General features: G+C 31.8%; 1 protein-coding gene across 7 annotated transcripts; it reads left to right on the forward strand.

Moving 5' to 3' along the window:
* kto (mediator complex subunit kohtalo) lies at positions 1-23969 on the forward strand. Of its 7 annotated transcripts, none has more exons than XM_074127730.1 (39): positions 1-316; positions 1098-1199; positions 3799-3990; positions 4080-4239; positions 4317-4471; positions 4554-4828; positions 4912-5029; positions 5161-5312; positions 6078-6306; positions 6409-6655; positions 7636-7788; positions 7953-8086; positions 8206-8301; positions 10956-11117; positions 11266-11416; positions 11507-11653; positions 11737-11837; positions 11920-12049; positions 12474-12761; positions 12954-13133; positions 13235-13357; positions 13603-13916; positions 13991-14160; positions 14245-14404; positions 15189-15284; positions 15363-15511; positions 16159-16259; positions 16410-16630; positions 16710-16894; positions 16990-17113; positions 17203-17355; positions 18322-18558; positions 20060-20254; positions 20344-20557; positions 21511-21700; positions 22247-22359; positions 23194-23318; positions 23409-23552; positions 23630-23969. In XM_074127730.1, the coding sequence occupies exons 1-39, from the start codon at positions 227-229 to the stop codon at positions 23825-23827; spliced, it is 6474 nt and encodes a 2157-aa protein (XP_073983831.1). In that variant the 5' UTR covers positions 1-226; the 3' UTR covers positions 23828-23969. The 7 variants fall into 7 exon arrangements, with proteins under 7 accessions (XP_073983831.1, XP_073983833.1, XP_073983832.1 ...); XM_074127732.1 differs by having other exon boundaries at positions 21514-21700; XM_074127731.1 differs by having other exon boundaries at positions 20347-20557.
* Positions 23970-25155: the final 1186 nt, after the last annotated feature.

A 25155-nucleotide genomic window follows, 5' to 3' on the forward strand; every position in this document is an offset into this window, starting at 1 on the left:
AGTGTGTGTCTGTGTATGTAAACATGGTATGAACGCTGCAAATCTTTCAATTTAATTTAGTTTATTCTGTAAATATTTCTTTATTTAGAGGATGGCTCTAAACATAGGTTCAAATTATATATTTTTTTATCATTTTTATTTATTTCCCATTTTACCGAATGTAACTTTGATACGTTATTTAACATAGAAATCTTTAGTGTATTCAATTGTCACTATTTAATTTATTATGAAAGCATTTTCCTACGAGAAAAGATCTTTAAAAAGATCTCGACTAGGTCCGCCCGATGTCTATCCTCAAGAACCAAAACAAAAAGAGGTACGTGTAAATAAAAAATGTACTATTTTTATATTTAACATTTTGATATATGTTTATAATTATTCCAGGCTTGTGATTACTTTATAAATTGTTAAACCCAAAAACTAGTTTCCCTGATTTCAATATTGTTTCTTGCAACTCAACAAACATCTGTGTTGGAATCATGATGTACCTAAGTAATATTTCTAAAAAAAAAAAATAGCAATTATTGTATTAGTTATCATCGAATTAATAATTACAATGAGCAACATAAAACGTTTGATACATTTAATGAAGAATTATTCTGATTTCGGAACTTATATACTTTGATGATATTCATTTTTTTACTTCTTTTTTTAACCGGTAGGCAACCTTTGTGTTAAATATTCCAAATATGTTAATTTTCCCAATACGTGCGAAATTTCGGGGGCATTCATTTTAATATTAACTCATTAACTTAAAACTCTGGCTGAAAAATTAATTTGGGGATAGTTTCATTTTAATAGCTAGTTACCTCGCCTTATCTGAATTTGTATTATTTTATATGAGAACAAATTCATTATTTATGCTTTTGAATAAATCATAATTCAAAATTACTTCTAATCGTTTAAGCTCATTTCGATTATCATAAATTAAATTTTGTTGAAAACAATGTGAAGGTAGATAGATACAAACCAAGCTGAAGAAAGTCCTATAAATATTTTTTGATTGTTAATACAAAATATCGTAACAAAAAAAATGTAGCTAAATCATTAGATGAATTTTAGTCAAATCTACATAACAGTACGTATTTCTCTTCCAGGATGAGTTGACTGTTGCAAATGTCAAGCATGGATTTGCCTCATATCCTCAACTTTCGGACGAATTTGGTTCAGCTCGTAACTGCAATGTTTCTGCCTCGAAGGTATACAAAATAAGGAATTCATTTAATGATTTATTTTTGTCTATTTCGAGTTGTCTCTAGGAATTTATGCTTGACACACATTATCCTCAGTTCTTCTTTATATTTACTTGAAGACATGCTTAAAAAAATTCCTGTTACGTCCATTGAAAAACTTTATATTTATTTTATTTATTTACTCTGTTTATGCCGTTAGGCATACAGAGGGAGTTGGCTACATATGGAAAATTACATAAAATTATACTTTTGTTATAATTATACAAAATTAATTAAAGTAAAAATAAAAATAAATTGAAATTAGAACACTTTCCTTACCTAACAAAATAGTAGTATGTTACTTATGTACATGAATTAAAACAAGTAAACAAAAAAACAGAAAAACAAGCAAAAAAGCAGAATTACAAATAAAGAGAAAGAGAGAGAGACAGGAGATTTCTTGAAGTTACAATAATAATTAACCAATAACATTAAGATAATAAAGAATTTCTTAATTTAAAACTTTCGGTACAAAACAAGTATATATCTTTTATTTTCTCTTCCGACGTATTAATAGAAAAACTTAATAATGAAATAAATTTATCGTAGTCTGGGGTCGCAGAAAAATGTTTTTCTAAATATTTAGTCCTGTGTGATGATGAGGCCGGGCAATTCAATAAAAAGTGAAATAAGTCATTTGGTGCTTGTAATTGGCAGAGAGGACAAGTTAAATCTGCATCAAATTGATAGTACTGGTTATTAAAATGTATGCGACACATTTTTTTGTTATAAAGTCGCAACTGCACTATCAACCTAAGCTTGCTTATATGCATGTTTACCTTAAGATGCGGCTCGTCTAGATCATAGGTACTTAGATTGCGATAATTAAGATTATATCTACTATTTACAATGGCTTCAACATCACGACTTACTAGATTATTTCTAAAACTCGTTAAAATAGACTTATATTTTTCTTCAACTAGTTTCAAGTTCTGTGATTGCCATACGTTGTCAAAACCGATACAAGAAAGATAATGTTTCAGCTCTCTTGCCCAATTAAATGGCATGCCTGAATTGTCTATCAAATCTAATTGCTTCAGAAAACACATTTTAGAGAGGTTATAATCAGGCATTTTCAAAATAGCAAGCCACCAACTTAACATTCTGCTGAAAACTTTAAATTGTAAGTGCACTCTTCCACATTCCATTCTAACATAATGGTTGGGAGTACTTCTAGGCAAATGTAGCAGCAATTTAAAAAATCTTAATTGACCCTTCTCAATTTTATCCGAATATCTGCATGCCCAAACCTCTGACAAGTACAAGAGAACACTTTCAGAAATTGCTTCATAAAGTTTACATTTGGTTTCCCAGTTATCGCTTCTACATGATTTTAAAAGAGCTAGGGCAGATTGAGTGGCAGCCATATTTTTCCCCAGAAAGTACTCCGTGGCCTTTATAAATTTAGCAGATGAAGCAATTGGGACTCCTAAATAAATAAATTTATTCTGATAATCTATGGGCTCAGTTCCATACTTTAGAAGTTTCTTTTCTGCAAATGTTCCAGATTTAGTAAACACCATTGTTATTGTTTTTTTAATATTCACTTTCAACAAGTTTTCATCACAGTACTCTTTTAATAGATTTAACTTTCTTTGAGCCTCAATCCAAGTAGGAGAGAACAAAACTATATCGTCTGCGTATAGTAATATTTGTAGATCTCTGTTTTTGTACAAAGGAATTCCCACGGAATTATTAAACACTTGGACAATATTGTGAGTAAAAAGAGAAAAAAAAATTGGGCTCAAAACTTCTCCCTGTAAAATTCCTTCCGAGACCGGGATTTCAGCAGAATTATAGGATTCATCGGATATAAGCATCACGGCATTATCATATAATACTTTCATTATCTGCAGTAATTTACGGCTTATCCCCAGATTGTATAATTTATGCCATAACTTGTCGTGATTTACGGTATCGAGAAAAACTTTATATATATATATACTGTTTTTTTTTTTTATTTTAATAAGTGCATACTTAAGTCAATTTCACTGCTTAAAAAGATTTTGCAAAATATAGTAAATGTACTGTCAACTGAATGACAGAAAATCCAATTTTTATAAGTAGTTTTACGTCATAAAATTTATAATCACCGGTCTGCATTGAATTATACTTTGTTCCGAAACCTAGATTATAGATGAAGAGGCTCCTAAGCCAAATCCATGCCGACTTGAAAGATCTGTAGTATCTGCTTTCTTAAGCATTCGCATTGTTCATAGAATGTAATCGTCTATAAAATATGAAATCTATAAATGTGAGTGTGATGTTGAGCTAGAATTTTTTTTTTTTGTGAACCAAAAACATCTAAGAAGAAGGCAGGTAGCCATGTATCAGGTAGAGTATTGAAGGTATCATTGAATGAGTTGTTTGTGGTATAAGGAAAATCTCTGGGCGTCAAGATTCCTGAAGGTTTTGGCTAATTCTTTGCTACTTCTAGGATCTAGAAGGTATATTCTGCATTATAAGTTGAAAACATGATCATTTCTTAATTGACTATTAAGGTGGTTACTCTCCGAATTTTCATAAATGAAGACAAAATTATACATCTCTTCAAATGAATTTTTAGATTGGTGCCTATTATAGCGGAATACTTGGTATAAAAGAAGAAATTAACACGTTACCTGATTCTGGAAGAAAAAGACAACAAATTAATCCCAAAGACAATTTTTGGCCTGCGACAAACCGATCCAAAGCTGCTGTTGAAGCATGGTTCAAAGATTTAGCTGGCAACAAAGCGCTTCTAGCTTTATCAAAAAAGGTATTATTTATTAAAGATTTTATCTTAACCAAGATCGATTGTTACGTTATTATTATAACCTCTCCCTCTTGACTAAATTCTATGTGTAGGCCCCTAATTTCAATAAAAAAGAGGACATATTTCCGCTACTTTGTGACTTTCAAGTGCCCTTGTTAAGAGCAGCATGGTTTATAAAACTGAGTTCCGCTTATACTGTTGCTGTAACAGAAGCGAAAATGAAGAAGCGGCAGCTTCCAGATCCGACCCAAGGTGAAGAATGTGTCATGATCCTATCGAATAGTATTTTTTTTTCGAATAAGTATTTAATTTATTTTTAAATTTGCCAGAATGGACTCAGACTCTCCTGAAATTTCTCAAAGAGCAATTATTGAAATTGCAAGAATTTTACCAATCTAGCACGCAAACAATTATGACAGATGACCAGAAATTAGCATTAAAACTTTGGCATTATAACATCCAGCTTACAAGATACCTTTATCAGGTAGGATTTTGAATCTTATTGATTTTTAATAAATTATTCTCAGAAATTTCATTGTTCGTATTATTTTTCTTATTTATTACAGGAAGGCTTAGTAGATCGGCATGAGTTGATTCAGTGGACTCTTGATCTGCTTGACCGTTATAAAAATTTACCTACTACTGAAGATGGGTCACTTCGTTTAGTGATTCCAGTTTTGTTGCAATATCTAGAAGAATTTACCCAAAATGAATTAGCTGCTAGAAAGTTGGCTACAGTATGTGTTCATCGATTGGCACTGCTCTGTCAAGGCTCAGCTTCTTCATCTTCGGCTACGCCAGCACACGGTGGGGTTTCACCCAATAGTCCAAATCACAACCAGTAAGTGTAATTTTATTTTACCATTGCTTTAAAAGTTGTTTTAACAATTCTGACACTTGAAATCCATGATATTTTTGTCAAAGACTTCAACCTCAAAATAACAGCACTAATGCCAATAATAGCGCTGCGGTTACTTTTAACGAATATCTGAACTGCCCACATCATAAAGACGTCATATTAGCACTTTCTGTCATTATTCAGGTATACACTTTGAAATAATCAATCTTAACTTTAGATGTTATAAACCCAAAATAGATTTAACCCATTTTACTCTAACATATGAGTTTACATTTGAATTCCATTCATTTTGAAGTAGAAAATTATTGGAACAGGTTATTACGCTGGAATGTCCTACTGCACTTGTTTGGAACAGTCTTGGAGAAGGAAAATCTACCTCAGTTCTTAATGGTTCTCCCCTTGATCACTTACCATGTACTCCTACGGCGCTGCCTATGCCACAGAGAAACGCAAATCCACATATCAGGTATAATTAGAGAAGATTATAGAAGAGCAATAATAATTTTCTTTGAAGGTCATAACATATAAGTTTATTGAAAGTTTCAGGTTTTTTACTTTTTAATTTTTACTAGGTTTTTACAATCTGAGTATTTTCAAGTGTATGAAAATACTTTATATATTAAATTAATATAATTGATATTTTAGTTCAGAAATGTTTAAACATTTATATTATTTGTAATTCACTTTCTCTTAAACTAAACTAACCAGAGGGGTTTATTGTTTAGACTAGTCGAGTCAGTTGGCTATTATTATTTCAAACAATTAACAATTAACAAAGAGTACTTATGAAGATTTATCTACGAATATTAACAATACTCAGATACATTAAATTTTAAAAAGTAAAAATTAAAGGAAATTCCCAAAATTCAAGAGATAATTTTAAAAGTTCACTGATATTAAAATTTAGTTGTCTATCTTTACATATATTGCAAACAAAAAGTATTTGCATGAAGCAAACAAAACATACATATTTAGAAAAATAACTAGTAGTTTAATTAAGTGAATCAAAATATTTTGGAACATAATTTTTCGTCTCGTAAATATTTTCTGAGTAATTTTTCACGAACATTTAGCGCTCTTGGAATTTGAAGGTGCAATTCCATAATTTACTCATAATGCATAATTAAATGAATTTAACTTCTTGACTTAACTGCCTAAATTTTGTAACAGACATATTTGTAGGAAAACATTACATTATTTTTAATTCACTTTCTCTTAAATTTTTTTTTAGAAATCAATTAAGAATGGCTGAGGAAATGATTAAACAAAGAAGTCAAGCGGCTGAAAATAGATGGTCATGTGATAAGTGGCAGCAGACTTGTGCAGGAGTAACCAAACAAAGAGTTTTAACAGCTTTAGATGCTTTAGACAGACACTCATTTTATAAAGTAGATACAAATAATTCTTTGGACACTTTATATGCGAGTATATTTCCTAATCCTCCAGAAAAGCCAAATTATGTAAGATATTCTTTATTTTATTTAAATAATTATATATAGGTGTATTTTGTAATATTTACAAATTTCAATTATATTTGTTTTTCACTTTAATGAATTTTCTAGCAAGTTGAAAAAGACGAACCAATAGTAAACTTACTTTGTTGGTGGGCAGTAAGTGGTGTAAGATATGGAGAACATAGGGCTATAGCTGTTGCTAAACTACTAGAACGAAGGAATAATCAAGTACTACAAGAACCAGAATCTTCAGCCAATGGTGAAGACAAAGATTCTGTTAACAGTGTTGCACCCGGTTTACCAGTCTTCCAACCTTTGCTTATGAAGTTCCTAGATCATGATGCTCCTGTTCTTGGTATAGCTGTTTATTTTACATCTAACATGTTACTTTTACTCAGAAGTATTGATAGTTATTAATCATTGGATTGCTTATTAATCTTACAATATTTTTTGACCACAGGTTTCTGATATTTCTTGCACTAACATCAGTACTGTTCTTACGACTTTCTCTCACTATATAAGGAAAATGTTGCGATCGTGACATATTTTCGACTTAGAGTTAAAGCATTCTGAATTTAATTGAAAATTATTTCGAGAACAATTAAATAATAAAAATTTTAATTTGGAACTCTATCGCAGTTATGGAAATGCATTTAAGAAAAAAATCACATTCCATGATTTCGAAATTAAATTTTGTGACCTACGTTTTGAGACCTTTGAGCACGAAACGATGTGTGCTTGTGATTCAAACGAACGTTTGTGTTAGAGGGGAAAAGAGAAGAGATAAGAAAGATGAATAAAAGACTTACCATACTTAGAAGAAGTACCTTATAAGTCAAACTCCATTCCACTAGATGACAGAAATCTTTAAGCTATATACTTACCGCAATAAATAGCTAATTATTATTGCTGCTGACTTGATGGTATAAGCCGGTCAAAAAGTTAAAATATATTATTCCTGGCAAACTCATTTCAAAAACTTCAACTATCTCGCAAATAAAAAAAATCTTTCTAGAAGACTGAGTGCGTTCAGCTTCTATGTAAAGAATTTAGACGCCCTAATAAAGAGGCGAGACCTGTAAAGCTAATATGTAATGTGGTAGTGGGTTCGATTCCTGATCTTAGGCCTTGGATTTTATTTAATGATTAATATGAGAGATTTACAGTAAAGTATGTTAGCTAGTCGCCTTCGTCCACCGACACCTAATTAGTACTTGGACATAAAGCCCGCCTGAAACAGTAGACAATTACTTTACTTTTACTACTTTAGATACTTAAAAAATAATGAAGTTATAAATGAAAAAAATAGTTTTTTAAAATTGCAATTTCTTTCAGATGAAACCAATAATTCGCCTGCCAATAGAACTACATTTACGAATTTGGTACACTTGTTCTCTGAATTAGTTCGCCATGACGTTTTTTCTCATGACGCATATATGTGTACTCTTATATCGAGAGGCGACCTCTTACAAATAAATCCTCAAAATGGTAATTTTTTTTTGGAAAATTATGTTTTTTATTTGTTTTGTAGAAAAATAGTAATAATGGTTTAAGTAGTGAGACTGAATCCTTAAAACTTACGTTTAAGACTACTTTACCTTTGGATGTTTATCTGCTTCTACCTCTTCTTTCAACTTTTTCACGTATTGTAGGAGCCACAACTAATCCAAACAGTACCCCCGGCAGACCACCTAATAGTAATAAATCTATAGAAACTCCAACTACCCAAATACATTTAGATAGCGATCCTACAGCCTTATTTGATCTCAAGCCAAATAAATTGCAGGTAAGACAGACATTTATTTTAATTTAATTTTGCAGCGCGCGGCGCTCGTTATTGTGTTTATCGTCCCACGCTTAATTTCGCTTCTCTCTCTTTCTCTGTCTTGTCTATCCGTTTTACAGGAACACGGTCGTGCAATGGAATACGATGACAGTAAAATTGATGACGACCTTGACAAACTGCTGCAAACCATCAAAGTGGAACATCAAAACTCGATGGTCCGTCTAACTTATGTCTTTAACTAATATATGTTGGCGGGCAATTTGTTTGTTAGTGTTTTTGCATGAATGCATGCTGCATGTTTTGCACAATTATAGTCAAAATAGTATACTCTTTAAAGCAGAGAACTAATTCCAAAAAAAAAGAACATCTTTGCATGTAAAATCCGTAATTGTGAGAGTATACTTTAGCAAGACTGTCAAGATCTATGTATGAAAGTATTTTTTTCTTGTACAGAATACATGATTGAATTGGACTAGTTCCTCTCTTGGTTATTTGTTACTCTGATCGCGATTGCTTTGTTTTTTGAACTCCGGCGATCTTTATGGATCAAAGGCCGCTTATATGGTTTAAAAATACAAGAGCGGGCCAGAGAATCCTTGTTCTGCAGTGGCGAGGGCATGCGTTGTACTATCTAGGGAACCAATTCGTTCCCTATTCCAGCAATACCTTCTCCTCTATTATCATTGAGTTTGAGTATTGTTACAGGACACATCACTTGGCTCTTAAAATGTTTTCTCAAAAAGACTACCGCACTTATATTTTTATTTTTTAGTCTTTATTATTTACTTTAAGTACATACATTAAGAAAAAAAGAGTAAACAACAAAATATCAAATATAAAGACAGCACCATGGTATAACCGTCGGTGGAGTCGTTAAATACATTGAATCATAAAGAAAATAATTACTTCTGGAACAAAACTAAAAAATCTCTGAACATTAAGACAAGGAAAATAAAAACAAACTCAAGCAACAGTTTCCATTAACATAAATGAAAATAAAATAATATAAAAAAAAAGAAAATTAAAAATAATTATAACAATAAACAATTATACAATAATCTGGGTAAAATCATTTTGGGGAAATACTGTTGTAGGCATCTTTGCAATATTTCTGAAACAACTTCCAAGCTTCACCATTCAGCAAAGCGATCATCTTCTCTCCGGAAAGCTGCGGCTTATTAAAATATTTCATCCTCATCTCCGCAAGTCTAACACAGACCGCAATGAAGTGGTAAGTCCCATCCAGCACTGCTTCATTACATAATTGGCAATAATTATTTTCATCATCATTTTGCAAATAAGGAGGTTTACCTAAAATTAATGTTGAAGCCCGAGCCTTTATAATCCAACGCACCTCGGAGAGAGAGAGATCGCTCTGCAAATAGTGTCGCTTCCCCAAATCGAAATTTAAATCCCTATATAATGGGTATAACTCATATGATCTAATTCTTTCTTTGTGTAGATTTACAAAATATAACCTGTTACAATCGAGGATTTCTTTAAAAATTGAGTTCCAACCATGTGTATCGTTTAAACTTACTTTATAATTTATTTTATATTTATCGCAAAGATTAATTATATCCTGGAACCAGAATATCTTTTTTTCAACAATTTGGGTTGCAACTGTTTTAGGTAGTCTGTATTCAGGCATATTAAAAACTTTAATTAAATAGTCAAAATGCATTTTCAGAGTATGAACATATATTGGCAAATAATTTATTTCATTATAAATAAATATTAATGACTACCGCACTTATAGAATTTCTTAAATTTTTCTGCTCTACTTTTATTTTCTTTTATTTATTTTATTATAATTGCGATCTTGGATAATTTTTTTGTATTTAATTTTTCAGTGGAAATCCACATTAAGGATTCCACTGAGCTCTGAAAAAGTTGATTTTAGAAATTGTGTATGTGTGTATCAGTTTGTGATCAGCATATCTCAGAAATCAAAAATCTTTCTAAGAAAACTTTATAATTAGTACAGGGGAGTCAATAAGCTGATGGTCCAGTTTGTGAACGGAAGTATTACATTCCTAAATGGAGTTTCTACTTTCTGTGGTATACTGATGTTATAAGTTTATTAGAAATGTTCCTAGTTATTCGAGCAGTTTTGGTGGAGGTTTTTTTTTAGTGTAATTTTCTGTCGTGCCTGTTAGATATTGTGTACAAGGTTTAAATGAATTGCTAAAATTTCTATAACGTGATCAGACATTTTTTCTTTGCATTTTCTACGATTTTATTGAAATCTAAGCCAGTGAATCCTTGAAACCAGTTACTCTTTCTGCCAGTGTGGTTTTTAACGGTTTTCCATGAAATTTAATTTTATGAGGGTTCCGGTTGACCCTTCTTAAGTAAGCCATTGCATTGTCAACCTATATGGTTTTATCCTGAGTGGAGACTAAAAATATTGTCGAAATTCATAGGAAAACCTAAAGAACTCCTTAACTTATGAAAATTGTTGTAACAGTAAGTTGTGTAAGAACTTCGGACCTTTTTTTTTACGAGAAAGTTTTAGTTATTACTTTTTTTTTTAATATTAGATATGGAGCTTGTAATTCTATACTATCTCACAATTTCTCATTTTTATTGCATGAGGAAATTAGCAATAATTCATTGTGTAATCAGAACTACAAATTGCATGGTCATTTGGTTATACAAATAATTTTCTTTCTTGTTAAGAAGCACTGGTTCATTGATCTTTTCCTATTTCTTTTATTTATTTTTTAAATTAATATTTTCTATTCAATACGTGCTTACAATGGATTTAGCTGTGAACTATTATTACTTCTCAGTAATTCATATTACCCTCTTAAAATGTTTAATTAATTGTTAAAGAGTTTTTTAAAGAATTCATTTCGAAACGTAGGATGCACCAGACTCACCAAAGGATGTAACTGGCTCATTAGTATCTGGTGGTATTGGTCATGTCACTGGAATGGATACAAATTCTGATCCTCATATATCTGCCGATCACAGAGGAAAACCATCCAGACATCTTCTTTATTCTACGCATTTTCCGTTACCTCAGGTGAGTTCTTAGAATAATTTGTGACTAATAACTTCAAAGTATTATCCACAAAAAGTGGCATTCTGGAATAACTTATATGTTCGTGAAATCAATATTTTGTGATAAAAATAAATAATCCATTCAAGTTTAAAAAACGTATTTTTTGCAGGATGAAAGTTGTTCACACGAATGCAACCAAAGGCATGTACTATTGTATGGAGTTGGCCGAGTGCGTGATGAAGCTAGACATCTCGTTAAAAGAACCAGTAAAGATATCTGTAAATTATTTTCAAAGAAATTCAGTATCGATGTGGCTGAAGGTAAAAAAAAAAAATCTCTTACTAATTAAAGTTTTACTTAAAAACTACAAACATTGTAGTTTTGTAACTACAAACATAAATAAATTTCAGGAGGAAAAGTAAAAAAGCATTCCAGAAATGAATTTAATTTTGAATCCACGACCGCTAGAGTTCAAAACTTATCATTCTTTGACCAACATGTTGTAACATGGCAGTGTTCCATGACAGTCTTGGAAATGATCAGTTCTTTTGCATCTGGTAATATTTAATAATTAAAATGTATTAAAATGTTAACAAATTATTCATATTATATATTTACAATTTTCTATTTAATTTCGTAGGAAATTCCAATTACCTTCCCGTTCCAGAACATGTTGCCTTTTTATTTGATCTCATGGAGTTAGCTTTAAATATTTATGGTCTAATTGATGTTTGTATACAGGTAATACACTTTTTACACTTTTAATTGTTTGATCATCTCGTTTTTTAGCCTCTAGAAATACTATAAAGATTGTTTGTTTCAGATTTTAAAAGAAATTCCTGAAGTAGAAGCACAATTAACCGCCAAAAATTCTAATCTGATTAGGTCATATACTACAGGCTTGGTACTGTATATAGTTGGTGTTTTGAGAAGATATCACTGCTGTTTATTATGTGAGTCAGATTTCCATTTACTTTATTAAATTAAGGGAATGTTTGTGCAGTTTAGAACTTCAAACTTCTTTTGTCATATTGCCAAATTTACAGACTTCCTTAGTTTTTCTTAGAAATGCGAATTCTTGAGACCGTTGTATAAGAGAATGAATGTTTTAGTGCTACTGTTTTTCTTAACGGTAGATTGCGATGAAGGTAATGAATTTCTTTCTGGTATATTAACAGACTATCGAACCATACATAAGTGATCAATACGGCCACGCTGGGAACATATCTAATTATTTACTAGGTTGTTTGGTTGTTTCATTCGCTTTTCATCTCAATTATAGATCAACTTTAATGTTGCAAATTTATTTTTCTGTCAGCATCATTTGCTAAAAATAAAATTATAACTTTAAAACATCGTATCCTTTCATTTTACTAGTATCCGGGGAGCAGACGGTAGCTGTGTTTGAAGGACTATGCCGTGTTGTGAAGCATATTTCCAATCCTGCAGACTGTTCAAGCGCAGAGCGCTGCGTTCTATCCCACTTGTATGATCTGTATGCAGCATGCAGTTTGTTGAAAACAAGGCCACATGGTGCTGAACCATTTAGCAACGCTTATCCTAAAATAAAAGCTGCATTGTATGCATCCCAAACACCTTCACAATCTGGCAATCAAGCGGCAACACCTTTTATGGCAGATGTTGTTAACGGGGTTCGTCGCCATAGTAAGTATATTATTTATTAGTGACTCTTTACCGAAAAAATGTTTTTGGTTTTTAGCTAATTGTTTTTCTCACTGAAGTTACAAGTTTAAAAAATAAAAAATAAAGAAAAAGTCATTAGAGTTGTTTGAAATGTTAGAATTGTTTTTGTAAATTTAACTTTTCCAAATTGATGAAACTAAATATAAATTTCAGTGAAAATTGAACCAGCCTGGGTGAGACAACTAAATGATAGTTGCAGCAATCGTTATTCATTTGTTTGTAACGCTATTATCGGCGTTTGTACCACTACTGACATAGATCGATTAAATGATCTTGGCCACTTGTGTGCAGAACTCACTGCTATGTGTAATATGTTGTCATCTGAGTGGTTAGGTAAGATCATGTGCACAAATTTAAATTTACGACTCATTTTTGTAAAAAAGAAAACAAAAGGTACTGTAATTTGAATAATATATATTCGGTTTTTTTTTTAGGTGTTTTAATAGCATTGTGTGTATCTACAAACAGTCCTTCTTATTTAGACATTTTCCGTCAAGTGGATATTCACAATCTAACTATACATAATTCTTTGGCAGTTTTCACATCAATATTAGTAGGTGAGTTAAGAATTTTCCACCTGCAAGTTGATTTTGTAATTGTGTAATTGGTTTGGAATATGGTTCTGAACTTTGCTACAAAAATATGTGGTTGTGAGCTACGACAATAATTTACAAAATTTGAAATTAACGTTGCATAACGTATCAGTTATACCATAAATGGGTGTACCCACCGAACCCATTTTCAAATCCACAATAAAAATTAAATCCTTGCATGATTACATTGTGATTTTTCCCTTTTCTAGCGCGTCACTGTTTCTCTCTTGAAGATTTTGTCGCTCATGTGGCATTACCATCACTTTTGACTGTGTATAATGAAGGGCGTGGCGACGCGGACGGTGACGCAGAAGCTGGGGCTCGTCTCACATGCCACCTTTTATTGAGACTTTTTAAAACATCTGAGGTACCACAGCCTGGTATGTATTCTGTTGGAACCTCACCACATCCACTTCCAGTATCCGGATCGGCTGGAACAAGTCTCCGCTTAAGTTGTGATAGACATCTATTAGCTGCCGCACATAACAACATTAAAGTTGGGCCTGTTCTTGCAGTACTGAAGGTTATATCAAATAATATATTTTAATTGGAAAATTTTGACTTTAAAATAAATTTCTTTTTGTCGTAATTTTGTAGGCAATTCTTGTTGTTGGTGATGTAACTGCTGGACGAGGAAATCGTGGTAAAGTGAAACCACATAAAATGACGCCTCCCAGTGGTCAGGGGGAACTGAGTATCAGCCATATACTTGGTACATCTGATTTTGGCACATCCGCTTCCAGGGATGATCTATTAATGGAGTTGAGGTAAAAATTCATTAATTGGCTCACAAGTTATGCTTTTTTCATTTACTTTTCCTGTTTACCTCAATACGTAACCGTATCTTGCAGTGGAACAAATGTATCTAACAATGGTGGTCTATCAGAATTGGCCCAACTCGTCTTAAAAGAATTGTGTAGTGAAGAATGGATATTAGAACGTTGCCTTCAGAAGCCTGAAGATCTGTGTACACCAGAAATGATGTTAGACAGCATGCTTACTGCTAAACAGGTTTGTACGAGTGCCAATAAGTTTTTCATGGTTGATGTTAAAGATTGCTATTTCGAATTAAAATAATAAATAAACGACGTAATTGGGCAGCTTCACGAAATGACTTTTTTTATTCTTTAGCTCCAATTCTTGGAGCTCTCTAACTGCAACGAGACTGTATCTATCCTTAAGCAAACGGATTCTTGATATCGACAAATTTTCAATGTTTAATTGAATTTTCTATTGAATTACTCTGAAGTGTTTTTAAAGTCCATTGGTTAACTTATTATTTATTTATTTATTTTATATCTACTTGAAAGAGAAACAATTGTAGCCATGTAAAATTATCTAATCGCGATTTCAAAGAGAACTTATTTTTTAGTCACGCTCCATGCATGAGAAAAAAAATGTGTGAATTGTAATAAATATCTCAAATTGAAAATAGCGGTAAGTTCTTAAGGTTACTCTCCTTTGTTATATTTCTGGTAATCTGACGGAGAGAAATCGACTAAATCCGCCTTTACAAGATCTACTTGAAGCTTTGGAAAAAGATTCAGTAATTATTTTAAAGTTCATTTACTACATGTACATTTTAGACCAATTTATTTCATTTCAGTGAAAATTTTGTTCATTTCTGTTGCCCATTAGTCTTTTAAGACTGCTAAAATTCCCTTTTTTAAAGTAAACAGATTACCTGGAAATGTAACCATAACGAAGGATTTTTCTCGAATCCAGGTTATTTTCTTTTAGCTTTGTTTTCTTCAGTATTTATAATTAAATATTTCCTAAAGTAAATTAATTTTAGGCACAAAGGCTGCTACATATGATCTGTTACCCTGACCAACCTGTGCCGAATGACGCAAACTTAGATCAAAAAGCCATGATAACAAAAATATTAGAGGTAACTTTTGGAAAAATATCGTAATAAATACTTGAAAGTTTTGTTAGTAGGTGATTTATGTTGATAATTTATTTTAAGAATTTGGAATTATGGACGTTAAGAGTTTCTTGGCTTGATATGCAGTTGATGTTGAAACAGTTTCCTACAAATTCTCCAGATCTTAATCAATGGTTAGAAAATGTTGCAAAAGCTGCTATCAATCTTTTCAATCTTAATTCATCATCCAAGTAAGTAAATTTGTATTTTTTCCAACTTAAAAATTGTTTAAATTTTTCACTTTGTAACAATATTTTCTAAATATGTAGTTTCAATTTCTACTAAATTTCTTTAATTTGAACTAAACTATAACTTATACTTTTTTTTGTACTTGTTTTCACTTTTGATATACTATGTACAAAAAAGATCTGTGAGAAATAGCCATTTAAGCTTTTTTATTAATGAGTTTATTTTTAAGAAAGTAAAATTAGAAGGAAAATTGGTTGTCATCGATTGTTAATCAGCTGCATCCAGCATGTAATCAAAGAGAAATTAAATTCTAGTTTCGCTTTCTTTTCCTCTGGAAGATTTTGGAAGCTTAGTATCTAGATATTTAAATTCACGACTGCAAGCGGAATGTATATTGTTTTTAATACATAGAAAAGATAATTGTGACTTTTATTGGTTTTAATATTTATCGGTACCTTCGTGGAATGTTTGTTATACTTAATGTTATTTTTAAAAGATGAAGTGAACTTTTTTTTATCTTGAACGGGTAAAAACCCTTAAATGAGCAAATTCTGTTTGAGGTGGTTTACAAATGTTCGCGGATGTGATACTAAAAAAATGCAAGTTATTTTTTAAGTAGAAAGTATGATTCTCACGTTTGTTTTTGTAGGGAGGAAAACAGTAAATCGAAGTCGCAGTCAATGTGGTTAGTAGCGCCTTTGGTGGCTAAGCTCCCCAGTTGTGTGCAAGGGCGTGTTTTGAAAGTTGCCGGTTAGTACAGTAAAATTCAATTTATGGAAAATATATTCCTAAATTTATAAATACATTTATATGTTCCACAATTGCACTTATATTAATTATAAATTAAAATGTAATATGTCATTATTATGATGTGTTTTGTACAATCAATTTTTAATGCAGGACAAGTATTGGAGTCTTGTAATTGGTTTACTAGTAGTAGTCGAAGTACCACTAACAAAGGTGGTACTCCAACCAGGTCTAGTTCTGCTCCGCAGATGGGTCACCATCAACCGTTTTTAGCACTTGTACTCACTTGCCTAAAAGGTCAGGACGATCAAAGAGAAGGTCTTCTTACAAGCCTCCATACACAGCTTACTCAGTGTTTACAGATAGCAAAGGAGGTATGGTTTTATCAGTAATTTATTAATACTCAGAAGCACATATTTAGATTTAAATTTATTTTTTCTTGTGCTTCAACAGGATCGTAACTACATGTGCGATAGTCATAAAAGTCGTAACGCAATGCAAGATGCTCTTCTTTTACGATTTTCTTTAATTGGTGGTATGTTTGATACGATACAACGAAATACCACTTTATCTACCGATTGGGCAATTCTTCTTGTCCAGTTAGTTATTTATGGAGTCATCGATTTAAATAATAACTCGTTAGTGTCCTTGATGTTTTCATTCAAAGAATTTATCTGTCTCATTTTTATTACTATTATTTTGAATTGAATATTCTTTTTATTATTTTTTTTAGAGAACTATTTAACACTGTGATTGATATGTTAGCAACTTTGATTCATTCCACTCTTGATTCTCAATCAGAAAAATGTGAAGAAAACCGGAAACATTATCTAAATTTAATGAAGAAACTTAAAAAAGTATGTCTTTTAAATTATCTTTGATGTTTGTGTTTAAATAATTAGAATTTATTCATAATTGAGTATTGTTTTAATTTTTTTTAATACAGGAAGTCGGTGAAAGAAATTCGCCGTCCATTCAATTTATAAAGCAATTGTTACCATTGCCAAAGAAACAAACGGAAGTAATAGCCTGTGGCCATATGGGTCACTTTACAGATATGAAGGGTAATAAAATTGCTTTCGATTCATCTGACAAACATGTAAGTTAGTTTAAAGTATGAAATTCTCATTTCCATTAAATGTGTTACTTCTTCTAAAGAGAGATTTAGGTGCTTCTCTCGCTAAACTTAAAAGGAATTTAGACAATATATTCTTTAATTAATTTTGAGTGCACTGAGTAATAATTTAGATTGAAACTTACCCTAGTACAATGTAAAATGGCAATCCCTTTCAATCTTTTACAAATGCAATTGGTTGAAGGCGAAACTCAAAGAACATATAAAGGAAAGAAATAAACAGTAGAGGATATTTGGATTGGTCTGCGAAAGTTGACTACTACTATTAGAAACAAGAAGAGCTAGTGTAGACATATACTTCTTAATTGTAGTGTAATACTTAATTAGGAACCTCGAAAGGCTGTCGAGAGGAATCAGTATTTCACGGTTCCGCTGAACCTTTTGGAGCGTAAACCTCTGGAAAAAGTGGTAGACGATGATGATGGTGCTTCAGTAATGGGGTTGGATCTTGAGTTTTAAAGAAAATGTTGGAAAAAGGTGTCTAGAACAAGTCGAACTGTAGATAACATTACTGCGAACTGATTGATTGGTTCTCAGCGCCTTTCGGTAGACACGTATTTATTTTATTTATTGCAGTTTGTATTGCAAAAAGAATATTTAGCCCTTTTGATAAGGATGACTCTTTCTCAAAATGAGGCCTTTCTCACTACTGCCGCAATATTGACCAGAAATGTAATATCAAGGTTTTAGATAGAATGAGGAACGCCTGCGATTAAAAAGAAATAGTGTTGAAAACTGTACATGATTATTTTAATTTTCAGAAGGGTTAATTAGGGAATTTTGTTGTCTGCGCAAAAAGTTGAAATTATTTTAAATATCAAAAGAGATAGGCAATATATTAACGTCAAATTTTTGAAATATTTTATCTTTAAATTTAATTTATTTTATATTAATCCTTAATTTTATGTAAATTGTGAATTTAATTTTTAGGGTTTACAAGTGAGTGAAAAATTTAGAATATCACCGTGGGATATCTTAGAAGGGCAGAAAAATCCTACACCATTATCATGGTCTTGGTTTGGTGCAATTCGTGTAGAGCGTCGATTTTTACCATTTGAAGAGACCCATCGCTTGTTACAATGCCATACACATTCCCAAGTGAAGAGTCCAGAATATTATTTAGAACCGTTACCTCTCCCGCCAGAGGACATAGACCCGCCAAAGCCCGTATGTATATATTTTTTTAAATGAAATTGTAGCTCAGTAATTTTTGTATGTTGGTTTTGTTTTGTTTTTGTTGTATTTTAACATACAAAAGACTTATTCTTTGATTGTTTTTTTCAAATTAAACTTTTGAATTCAAAAAATATTACGCTACCTTGTGAAATACGAATTGTATTTCGTGGTAGCAATACTTATAAAAACAAATATTTTGCATTCGTAAACGTAGTTATTTACAATTGGATACAAAATTTATCAAATTTAACACATCTCGTACATTGGTTTAGATTAGTTAGCCAAAGGAATGGCGATTTTTCTGAGGAATAGATTCCAGGGTTTGTCATAGTTTTCTTATCATGTCCAAACCCACAGTTAAAGTTACGTTACATTTTATTGACGTTTTTTAACTGCTGATTTTTTTCTATTTACCTTATTCTTTTTTTAATTAAAAACTGAGCTACAAGGTGACACATGTGTACAGGATGTTTTGTTTTATTTTTTTGGAATCTTTGTTTGGACAAAAAGCCATGTTAAAAATATGTTCTAATTTTTGCCAAAAAAAATAAAATAAAATTTTGGGTTAAAAAAATTAAAACAGATTTTTATCTTGATTTTAACAAACAATTATTCTCAGACCTCTTCTACTGTTTATATTCTACTGGCAACAAGCATTTTTCACATGTTTATTTTTTGTTTGTTTGATGTTTGCGGTGTGCAGTATTTAAATTTTTGTGTATGCTTTTAACTGCATGTCCAGTTTGGTGCATTGAATTTTCTTTCTAATAATATTTATTACGTAACTATTAACCAAAGTGTGTCAGTAATAATAGTTAATGAATACTTATTGAATTTAAAAAAAATTGGTCTACTTCATTATATTTGGATCGCAAATGATTTTTTTCTTGCAATATTCATTTAGTGAAGACTCCTTTAGGTGAAAATAATTCATAATAAGTCATTCCTGTTTTTAGGCAAGAAACAACTGGTGAAAAATTCTTATGTTGAAATTACTCAACATTCCTAGGTTGAAATTATTCTGTTCCCTAATGCTCATGAAAATTTTCTAACACCCCAAACACTATTCTTTATTATTTTATGTTTCTAATTGATGTCATGTTTTTCTTCTGATTGTGATTAGTAGTAGTAGTCATCTGGAGATAGTGTCTTTAAAAAAGCCTCTACATTTTATCTGTTCATAGGAACCTTTCTCTTACCCTTAAGATAAAATATTTCGCTCTGCGAGTGTAAAAAAATTATTTATGGTTTTCTCTTATCACTTGAAAGGATCAGTAGGTCAATAAAGACGGTTTCATCTTGATGCAGTAATTTTTTTTTTTTCTGGCTTAAAAAATGCTGATTTTTAGGAAATTTTGATGTAATTTTTGTTCCTCTTTAAAATATAATAGGAAGTTGTTCTGTAGGGATACAAACGGTATCGAGGTCGAAGTTTTATTTTTTATTTATCCGAGCATAGCTGATAAGGACAGATAGGTCACACCTAATGTAGTGTACTTGTGTTTATTGCGTTCAGATGAAAGGCGCAGGTGGAGGTGGCCCCGGTGGAATGCATGATAGTACCCCACCTTCTGTGGATAGTCCTCGTGGTGGTAAAAGAACTGTTGGTAAACAACCGCTTTCAGCTAGAAGGAAAAAACAGCCAAAACCAGGTACTCCTCAGGTTGGCGGAATGCAGCATGTTCAGGTAAGGGATTTTAAAATTCTATATTTCTATATTATTACATCCAGAAAGTGTACGAAAATTTCTTATAAATTTAAATTCCTTACAATTAGCAGGGAACTCCAGTGACAAATGCACCTCAGATGGGTCAAATGGTTAGCGGATACGGTGCAACAACTGCAGGGGCGCAAACAAATCAAGCAAGTATGTTTGCAGGAGCCCCACAGCCTCCACCGCCACAATGGGGTGCAGCACCTCCGTATCAGCAACAGCAGCAACATCCTCAACAAGTTTATTATCAGCAGCAACAACAACAGATGCAGCAAGGTATACTGGCTTACCATATCAACAGTAATTTCGTTCAATATGTTGTAATATTTGACTGGGGCCAAGAAACGCAATTGTATTTTTAATAGAAAATTATTAGTAACATAATTGCTTACTTGGTTTATCGTATTGTAATTTCATTTTTAAAAATTTCATTTCCTGTTCTTGAAGAAGGATATCAGAGCGGTCCGGAACGCCGAACCAATAGTTTTTTATTTAAAGGAAATACTCTCTTTGTGTCTCAGCCAACCATTGTAGCCTAAATCAAAACTGCGGCCATCAATAATGTCTTTCAGTTTTCAGAGCTTTATTTCAGAATTTTCTTATTAGTCTTTAAACAATACCTCTCCAGTTTTCGAGAAACCAGTTTCAATATTTCATTCTTGGGTGCTTAATAATGTTATCCCTCGTATTTCCTAGACCTGTATCGTCTTTCTACTAGTGGCCATCTTACACATTTAAGATAGTCGGTTCTATTGTACGAATTATCTCGTATGTGATAGTTCTACTGATTGATTGACCCAAAATAATGTGCATACTTTGTGTGCTCCCTAAACGAATGTTAATCTTCTTATATGTTTGTTTATTACATCCAATTATCCAAAGCCCTTAAGAAATTAATTGTCTCACAATAAAACTATTCGTGCAATCATTCAATTTAACACAATATTTTTTAATAGTAGTAAAAAAATACGTGATTTATAATAATGGTAAAGTTCTACTTAGAACAAGATCATTTAACTCAATGAGTTGAATTTTTTGTTTATTTATTATTATTATTATTATTTTTTGAGCTTTCATAATTCTTTCTCTATTAAGCAAAAGAAAGAAATATTTTACTTGAATTTTTTATTGTGTCTCGTTTTTTTTAATAAAATATTTGCTTTAAACTTTAATTTTCTTTTCTAAAGTTTTTGACTGTTTTTATTTTAATTATTATATTCGTTTTTCAGCAGCGGCTGCGGCGGCCGCTGCAGCTGCAGGACAAAGTGCGAATCCAACTGGTCCTGGACGAGTGAATCAAAGTAAACAGGCGTTACAAAGTATGATAAGAATGCGGCTGGCACCATCAAATCAATACATGACTCAAAATCAACCACAGATGCAAAATTTCCAACCTTTACAGAGACAGCAAATGTTTAGGTAAAAAATTATTTTTAATTTTTAACTTCAACATCCGAGGTCATTGGAGCCTGGACCCTATTTTTTTTTTTTTGTTCAATGCGGGTCTGTGTCCAATCTTACGGATAACATTGTCCATCACCGGACAGAACTGAAAGAGGCTCCAAGGAAGAGCAGACAGCTGGGTTTGAAATGAGAATAACTGCGTAGATATCGAGTGCTCTAACACTGAACACCTTACGCTTCAGAATTCTTATTAAATCTTATGTTCTTACTGTGTACAGTAATAAGTTGTTACAAAAGCTTACCTTATCATTTATGTCATATCAGAGAAGAAGAATCCAAAAATAGTTTCATCACTTATCTTTGTGAAGAAATTTGTAGAAACTGGACATCTTTTTTTTGTGATACTTCCAGAAATTCATTTATGTTGGGTGTACATTTGTTTCTAGTCAAATTACTCTCCTCAGTACTACTTTTTATCTTTAAAAATCATCGAACAACTAATAATAATTTTGTATTCAGTTATCTTTATTAGATGCAATTCTCATTTTTATTATTTTTAAGGCAACAAATGCAAGGCATGCAAGGACCACCAACTACAATGCAGGCTACTCAACAGAGTAGTCAGATGTTCCCTGCACAGCAGCAGCAGATGTATCCTAACATGCAACAACAAGGTAAATTCACTTTTTTTATTAATTTATTTTACAATGTCTAATTACGATCCATTATTCGGATGTTCTGCAAGTTCTTCAGTGATTTATTTCACTCTATTCCTTACCTTAAAATCATTTGAAAATTAGTGGTTGTTTTAATTGATGAGCATAATTTTTTAATACTTACTGGAGCAACTACATTTTTGTTTAATTAAAACTTAGAATCTCTAACTGTACCAATCAATTCTGTACACCTAAATTGATTATTCAAAAAGATATATTACTTTAATTATATTACCATCCTCTGATTAACGTCATAGCGAAACAGGCAATTGTGACACGTCATTGTTGCAACTTTGAACACCGACTAACATTATCCACTTGTTGCCGGAAGAAAAACGTTTTTCGTGTTCGGCAAGTTTGGGCGTTGTTTCTGCCTGCATTCCATTTGCTCGCTCACTACAGTTTCAGATACCCGCGAATCTTTAGACGCCTTTTTTTCTGCAATGTCCACTCCCGGTACACCTCACTCGAGACAACTTCTGGGAATATCTTGCTCCTCTCGGTTCTGTTCCAATTTTTACCAAATCAGAGCACTTCAGAGTTGCGCAAAGCGCAGCAGAGCTTTTCATGTGGACCTACCTACCTTTATGTTAGCCTACTGAAGATTAATTTCATGTACAGTTCAATGACAACGATTTAGTAAATTTTAATAACAATTTAATATTGCAATTACCAAAATTTCCAATACAAGGGTGATTCGCTTTAGAAAAATTTTCAATCCTAATTTAAGCGGAATGTCCCGTACAAGATTTTCAAAATTGCTTTGTAACTTGACCTCAATTGTTCTTAAAGGTATGAATCAAAACTATGGTGGTTATGGAGGAGGTGGAATGGTTGGCAATAGTGGGATGTTTCCCGATCAGACTTTAATGAGAACACCAGAATACCAGCAAAGGATGAGACCACCCTACATGCAAGTAAGTTTTAAGTTTTGAATATAAAATGTTGAATTTTTTTTCTTTAATGAGCGTTTATAAAAATAAAATAAACAATAATTAAAATAATAGCAAGCTCCAAATGTGACGATGAATTCGATGGGCGGTCCATTGAGTCAGAGCCAGCCGGCACCACCGTACACCAGACCCGGAGCGCCCCAAAATCAACAGCAACAAGCTCAACAAGTACAGCAGACACAACAACATTTTACCCAAGTAATATGTTTTACTTTTTTTTAAAAAAACTAAAGAGTATGAAGTTTTATTTTTTACATTATTATTATTAATTTCAGCAACAAATGAATCAAAGAATGAGACAGCAACTAATGGCAATGCAACAACAGCAGCAACATCAACAAAACCAGCAACAACAACAGCAACAAAGTTCAACAGCAATTGTTGCCCAACTACAAAGGCAGATGCAGCATCAAGGGAATCCGCAACCCACCCAACAGCAACATATGTACCAACAGCAGCCTCCTCCATACTAACATTCTTATTGCGTAACCTTCCAATTTATTTTATTTTTGTTTATTTTAATCTAAAGACTATATATCTCGGTGAACACTCCAAGAAAAGTCAAATTAAATTTTTATATATAAGAAATATTTATATATTATAAAATTATAAATTATTAAAAATAAAAAATAGTCATTTTTAGAAGGTTATCGAAAGTAATGAAGTAATGAACGATGCTTCCTTATCCACGTGATTTGGATATATTTTAGTCTTATTTTTGTTGATTTATTTAAAATTTTTATTTATATTCAGTTCACTGAAAAGTTGCATTTCTATTTATAGTTTTATACTTTTGTAAATTATCTTTGTTACCTGGTTATCAGCCGGAATTATCTAAATTTATTATTTGTATATTGTCTTAAATTAATTTAAATATATTTGTACAGGTCTTACGATATTGTACACAAACAGTAAATTATATATTATGAATTATTTATATTCCGATGACAATGTGTAAATAAATATTCAATTACTTTGAATAATGTTTTTTTTTTAAGTTTTCTGTTGGAGCAGTTTTAGATAAATATTAGGGTGTAACAATTTTCTCTTTCAATTAATCATTTTAAATTTATTTCAACTTAACAATAGAAAAATGATTTTTTATTAAACTTTTTGCTCTCCACTAATTAGCAGATAAGTTAAATATGTGAACCAACGATCCGATCTCCTTCGGAAATTAGAAGCTACGTTAGAAGCATTCAACTCTTAACATCCCGTATCTCCGTATTTGTCTCCATTTTCACCGTACAAAATTGGCCACAGCAAGGAGAGGTGGTAATCCGAGGGTTCGTCAGTATTGTTAGCTGGGTGCGCATGATGTTCAAAACTCGAATCTTCATTGTTGAAATTACATTTTACTAGTTTAAAATTCACTCAACATCACTCTCATTCTGTTCTTTTCGGTAAACACGCAAAGCTGGCAAATCTAATTCATCTTATTTTTTTAGTCTATGGAAGTTAAAGCCTCTTTTCATTCCTTAATGAAACAAAAATAATTGTTTGGAGAATATTTTTGAAAAGTTCCTACAGATATTAGCTCTAGTCTTACATTCCATCATCAGGGAATACGAGGCCTTTGCAGATATTCTCCTTCAGCAGAAAACTAAAAGCTAAGAGAGGGGGAGAAACATGCCTACTCAAGTAACGTATACCAGGTATTGAACTATCGATTCTAGTATCGGAACGTCGCTGTTACAAATACAAACTTACTAACTAACCTATTTACTAGAAGAATTCAAGTCAAGTTTTTACGGAAGACTGGATCCGTACAAAATAATACTTCAATTAAATTAATTTCCAA

Source organism: Rhodnius prolixus, unplaced genomic scaffold, assembly GCF_049639745.1.
Source record: "Rhodnius prolixus isolate KJV_2025 unplaced genomic scaffold, Rpr scaffold_9, whole genome shotgun sequence".
Taxonomy (NCBI): domain Eukaryota; kingdom Metazoa; phylum Arthropoda; class Insecta; order Hemiptera; family Reduviidae; genus Rhodnius; species Rhodnius prolixus.